The sequence below is a fragment of the Eublepharis macularius genome, chromosome 12 (assembly GCF_028583425.1).
Source record: "Eublepharis macularius isolate TG4126 chromosome 12, MPM_Emac_v1.0, whole genome shotgun sequence".
In the NCBI taxonomy this organism is placed as follows: Eukaryota; Metazoa; Chordata; class Lepidosauria; order Squamata; family Eublepharidae; genus Eublepharis; species Eublepharis macularius.
In genome coordinates, this window is record NC_072801.1 from 53545248 (window position 1) to 53551218 (window position 5971).

The 5971-nt window shown below is 40.8% G+C and overlaps 1 protein-coding gene across 1 annotated transcript; it reads right to left on the bottom strand.

Moving 5' to 3' along the window:
- Nucleotides 1-821: 821 nt before the first annotated feature.
- Nucleotides 822-1757, bottom strand: LOC129339409 (olfactory receptor 49-like). Its single transcript, XM_054993988.1, has one exon. It carries the CDS (start codon nucleotides 1755-1757, stop codon nucleotides 822-824), a length of 936 nt encoding a protein of 311 aa, XP_054849963.1.
- Between the last annotated feature and the right edge of the window lie 4214 nt (nucleotides 1758-5971).

Below are 5971 nucleotides of genomic sequence, written 5' to 3' on the forward strand. Positions count from 1 at the left end.
GACAAAGTGGTAATGAGGAGACGAAGGAAGTATCTCAGTTTATCTTTTTTCCTAAACTCCATATATATGGCAATGCAAAATACAAATCAAGATAACAACTTTGCTGGTATATTTATTTTGGCCGTAGCACACAATCTTGATCAGGATTTTAGTTCAGTGGCACCTTAGATGCCAGCATTGTCCCTGTATTTATTCTGACAGCATGGTTACTGGATCTAAGAAGACCAATTATACCATCTCAGGTTCATTCACTTGTTTATCTTCCAATATTATGTATGCTATCAAGTGTCAGCAACATCCTTCTACTCTCAACATTGGACAAACAGGATAGTCCCTACACAAAAAAATAAATGGACATAAATCTGACAGTGGAAATCAGAACACTCAAAAACCAGTGGTAGAATGGTTTAAACTTCCAGGACATTCCATTGCTGATGTAAAAGATGCTGTTCTCAAACAGAGAAACCACAAGGGGAGATCAAAACGCAAGATTGCTTAAATGGAGTTTATTCACAAATTCAGAAAAATGGACTCCATCCCCTGGGGGTGAACAGAGATTTAGAATTCTTCTCTCACTACAGATTATAATTTCTGCTCTAATCAAGCTGCATAGTACTTTTACATCCTGATGTATAGTCCATCCACCTTTGGCTAGAATACAAAGGCTTAGGGATCTCCATTCTCACTCATGTCTGAAGAAGGGAGCTCTGATTCTTGAAAGCTTACACACTGAAAATTGTGTTGGTCTCTAAGGTGCTATTGGACTCAAATTCTACAGACCAAAAGGCTGACCCACCTAAACGTAATCTTAAAACACCAAATCACATTCTTCCAAGAACATCTTTCACAGCTTCCTTCACAACCTTGTTCCTGAAGGTGTAAATGATGGGATTCAACAAAGGGGTTACCACTGTGTTAAGTACTGTGGCCACCTTGTTGAGATCTGTAGAGGATTCCCCAGCTGGCTTGATGTAGATGAACATGGAGCTACCATAATAGAGAGATGCTACAGTGATGTGAGAGCTGCAAGTGCTAAAGGCTTTCTTCCTGCCTTTGGCAGAGGGAATCCTCATCACAGTAACAACGATGCAGATGTAGGAGACAGCAGTCACAGATACAGAGCCCAGAAGGTTGAAACAGGAGACTGCCAAGTCTATGGTTTGGAGAAAGTGAATGTCAGCACATATCAGGTGTTTCACAGGACCATTGTCACAGAAAAAATGGTCTATAATATTGGGGCCACAAAAAGGCAATTTCATCGTCAGTGATGCAGAAGATGTTACAGAAAGGAAACCCCACAACCAACAAGACAGTACCATCAACTGGCAAATCTGGGTTCGCATTATAGATGTATATCTCAGCGGGTTACAGATGGCCATATAGCGATCCACTGACATAGCCGCTAACAAGAATACTTCAGAAGAACCAGCCACAAAGTAGATGTATCCCTGTAGAACACAGGCAAAGAAAGGCATGGTGTTGTCCTCTAAGATGAGTAGACTGAGCATCTTGGGTGTGACAGTTGTGGTGATGATGATCTCCATCCAGGAGAGATTCTTGAGAAAGTAGTACATTGGAGTTTTGAGGCGGTGGTTCACCTCAATCAGCAGAATCACCAACCCATTGCAAAGTAAAGTCAATATATACATGACCAGAAAGAAGAAGAAGAGCGGTTTCTGAAGCTGGTGGATATTAGAAAAGCCAAGTAGAATTACCTCAGTGATGATGATGGGTTGAGAAAAGTTTCTCAAATTCATCCTACCAGTATATTTTACCTTTGAAAGAATCGGGAATGCTGTCAATCGAGAGATTTTTAAAGAGTCATAAAATGTAATAAAAAACATAGAACAAGAAGTACTGTACATGCTTGGAAATGTGCGTATCTCCCCCCACCCATAACCTTTGTAGACAATATCCTACTCCATTATCTCCATCCTAACATATAATTAATGCTATGCAAGTTCAAATACCATTTTTCCCCGAAATACCATGAATGAAGCACAAGTGCTTGCAAAGTAATTTTGCTCTTCCTCTTTCAGCTCTACTTACTGTTCATTCAACATTGTTTCAAGTCTGTGTTTAGATTCATTGTGAATCGATAAAAGAGATCTGTTTTGAATTTAAAAAACCAAAACATGTGGGTCAAGACCTGGGTCTATACCTTGTTTGAAAGAGGGTACTGGCATAGGGATAAATGGGTCTTCTTTTCTTAACTAACTGCCCAGCCACACTATATGAACAATACACTATAATCATCACTATAGCCCTTGGCAAACCACTCAGAGATACAAGCAATCATTCAGCTCCAAGCTTCCATCAACTCTGGATGTAGTTAATTCCCACAGGAACATGTTTTTGTTTTTCCTTTAAGTTGGCATAATCCATACAAGTTTCAGTCTTATCAACTGGGTCCATTCTCCGTCCTATATCTGATCCTACGTCTGAGCTCACAAATGCTCATGCTGGAATGACAGACTTTAAAGTAACACAAGACTCCTCTTCATTTGATTAATCCTCTAGAATCCCATGGAAAAGCTGACCTCTTCCTTGAATCCATCCCTTTGTAATAAAAACTCATAACTTTAGCTGAATTGTGCCTCCTGTTTTGTAGATGACAAAGTATGCACATTAATGGACTGGGGAGAGTCCAAAATGCTTACAGAACCCTGCCTGGAAAATTCGTTCTGTATCACACAAAGATGCCCACCACGTCTTCCTGTTTCTAGGGAACAGCACAACCAATATATTGACTGAAGAGCAAAACTGAATAGGTTGGATCAGCCAGCATTTCTGCTTGTTAAAAGAAAAGAGATCGCTTTTGAACATGCAGAAAGCCATGCTGGGAATGAGGGGACCTGCATATGGGATCTGGAGTTTAATAAGGAGGAAAATTGAGCAAGATTGAGTGAAAGAGGTGGCTGGATCCAACCCAATGGTTAAGTGGATCTTAAAGGAAAGACTGAGCTGGTTCCACAACCTTTCGCCCTCTTGCTTTGTAATATGTAGATTAACATGTGGCCTGATTCAATCCTTGCCCTATAAATTGCACTTTCAGCAGCAGTATTTTGGGGGTAGGGAATAAACATCACATAATATCATAACGCCTATCTATGCTTAACTAGATGTTATGAAGGGGACCTTCTTCACAGTGAAGACTGGCAGTAGCTCATAGTTTTTTGTAAAAAAAACAAAATGGAATTAGCCTCATGGAAGTCACCATCACTCCCAACATCACGGGCAATATTTCATCACTTTGACAGCATCTTGAAAGGAATATGAACAAATGCCTAACTGCAGCAACAGCTGACAGTCTCACAGCATAGATTACCAGAGCTACTCTGTTTGATGAGGAAGCATTTGCCTCATCCAGCTAAACACCCTTCGGTGGAGGTGGGAAATAGATTGGAACATTAGGAGGGGAAACAATTATACTGGGGAGTTGGCTAAAGAGTGGGTTTTGAGGGATAGTGGTTAAGAATTATCCTGATTAGACAGAGAGTCCAATAGAGGCCTCAGTGAATTAGTAGCTAGGCAGGGTTTGGATGGTGTTCCTCTAAAAATCAGGTAAAAAAATGTATTGAACATCCATGACAGCAAGTTCTGAAAAGATTTCAAACTGTAAATATGTATACTCTTCACACCCAGTTCACTGATAAGACAATTTACTTTGCTTCATTCTGTGTGTCCCCAGTGAAGAATATAAGCAATCATATAAACTCAGGGCTTTTTTTCAGCAGGAATGCGGTGGAACAGAGTTCTGGAACCTCTTGAAAATGGTCACATGGCTGGTGGCCCCGCCCCCTGAACTCCAGACAGAGGGGAATTTAGATTGTCCTTTGCGCTGCTCAGTGGCACGGAGGGCAATCTAAACTCCCCTCTGTCTGGAGATCAGGGGGTGGGGCCACCAGCCATGTGACCATTTTCTCCAAGGGCAACCCACTGAGTTCTGCCACCTCTTTTCCCAGAAAAAAAGCCCTGTATAAACTAATGGGTAATAGATAAACAAAGAGTAAGCTGTCTGGATCATTAACAAACCTTTCCTGTGATTTGTCTATCCAAAGAATATAACTTTGCCTGACATCTGAATTTCTTGTTAAAGATGAAGGGATAGGTGTTAATGGTGAAGTGTAACAACGTACTCCAGTCTGAGGTACCTTGATGCAACTCTATATCAGTAGAAGTCACTCCACAGCTCACAGACTGCTACATTCACATTCTCCATCAACCAAAAGAGCCCATTTACTTCCATCCCTAGACCAACACCTGCAGCTCAGAGAGACTCACAGCTTATCTTTTCCTCTGGTGGTGGCTGTTTTAAGTGGAAATTGCCTGCCAACTACAAGCCCTTTCGAGCAAGGGCCTGCCTAGTTTTCTGAAACATGGAGCATGTGCTGTATTGGGGAACAGTGCTCAGAAGAGCAACAAATGGCATGTCAAAGAGCTTCATGTGGCTCCCACATCACTCTTCTATGTCATCCAACTTAACCATATCAAAGAGGCAAGGAAGAGACATCAACTAAATCATCTCTAAGTAACACTTCAGATGGAAACCCCCCCAGTAATTTTGATAATTTATTGATCTCTTTATTTACATTTCTGAAGACTATCCTATAATCCGTCAGTCCGGCCTCTGCCATTTTAACGTGGCTATCTTGTGATATAAAATCACCAGGCCTCTGTATTTAAAATGGCAGCCTGTATTGCAGCCAGAGGACCTCCAGCTAACAGTTGCTGAGTCCCGCCCAGGAGACCCAGGCATGAATGGAATGCCGCATAGGAATGTGGAGTGGTGATTGGATTTGCAGTCCCCCCCCCCCCCGGCCCCTAATGGAATTCAGTGCAACAAAATTCTCACAGAGTCATTCCCATGTAACACATTCCTTTCCCTCCTTCCATGACGAGATCTCCTGTCCTTGATTGAAGAGCTAATGAAATAACATTCATAAGTATGTATAATTCAGTCCTGGGAAGGTACATTTTGCATCTAAATTCATCAAGTTAGCTCTGGTGGACTTCATTAACAAACTATCCCTTTGTGCAGTGCTAGAACAAATTTTGCATTCTCTTTCACACGCCCCACCAGCTACTAATCAAGGTAATCAAACTTTTTGTTGGTCCCAGGAACTGACCATTGTAGTCTGTTCTAACAGCTAGGTGGGTTCTCCCACCTCAGGGCATGTTCTACCTAAAGACAGTGCCCCGGCCCCATTCAAATTGCACATGCTTATTGGATCTAAAGCGCTGTTCCCTTGAGGTTTGCCTTAAGCCTCTTGCTCTCCTGGCTGAAAACATTGGCGTTTGAAGCTCTCCTTCCACGGACTTCCCTGCTCTCCATACAGGTAATTATCTCCTTGCAATCCCTCAAATCTATTCCCCTTCACTACTGCTTTTCTTAGGCTTCTTGCGTGTGTATGCCTTGAATAAAAATTGCCCTTTGATTAAGAACACCGGCTTCATGTGTGTATCCTTGGGAAAGGACTCCGTAAATTATTGGTTAAAAATATCCCATAGTTACTGATCTCTTACGTAACTGTCTCCCTTGCTCGCTAATTCCCCCACACAAATTCTCTTACTCACAAGGAGACCAGGTAACAATCCCAAAAACATTTTCTTCTGTGTTCTATTAAAATATTCTTGTATTTCCTAATTTATATATATTATCCAATAAATTGACATGTGTGGATATACCCACATTTTCTTTTTTATTGGGCTGGATGCTAAGATGACCTTCAGACCATGGAACAAATCATACCCTCAAAAAGTATTCCCTCTGAAAGTTGTAGATCTCATTCCATTAGCTGAACTTCCACCCACTATTTATAACTAGATATAACAATTTATAATTATTTATATATATAACTAATGGATTATCTATTAATAGATTATAACTATTAATAAATAATCCTTAACCAAAATTTTTCATTTACTTCTTTTGTTATCAGTGCTCTACAGTACATTCTTATTATTACTG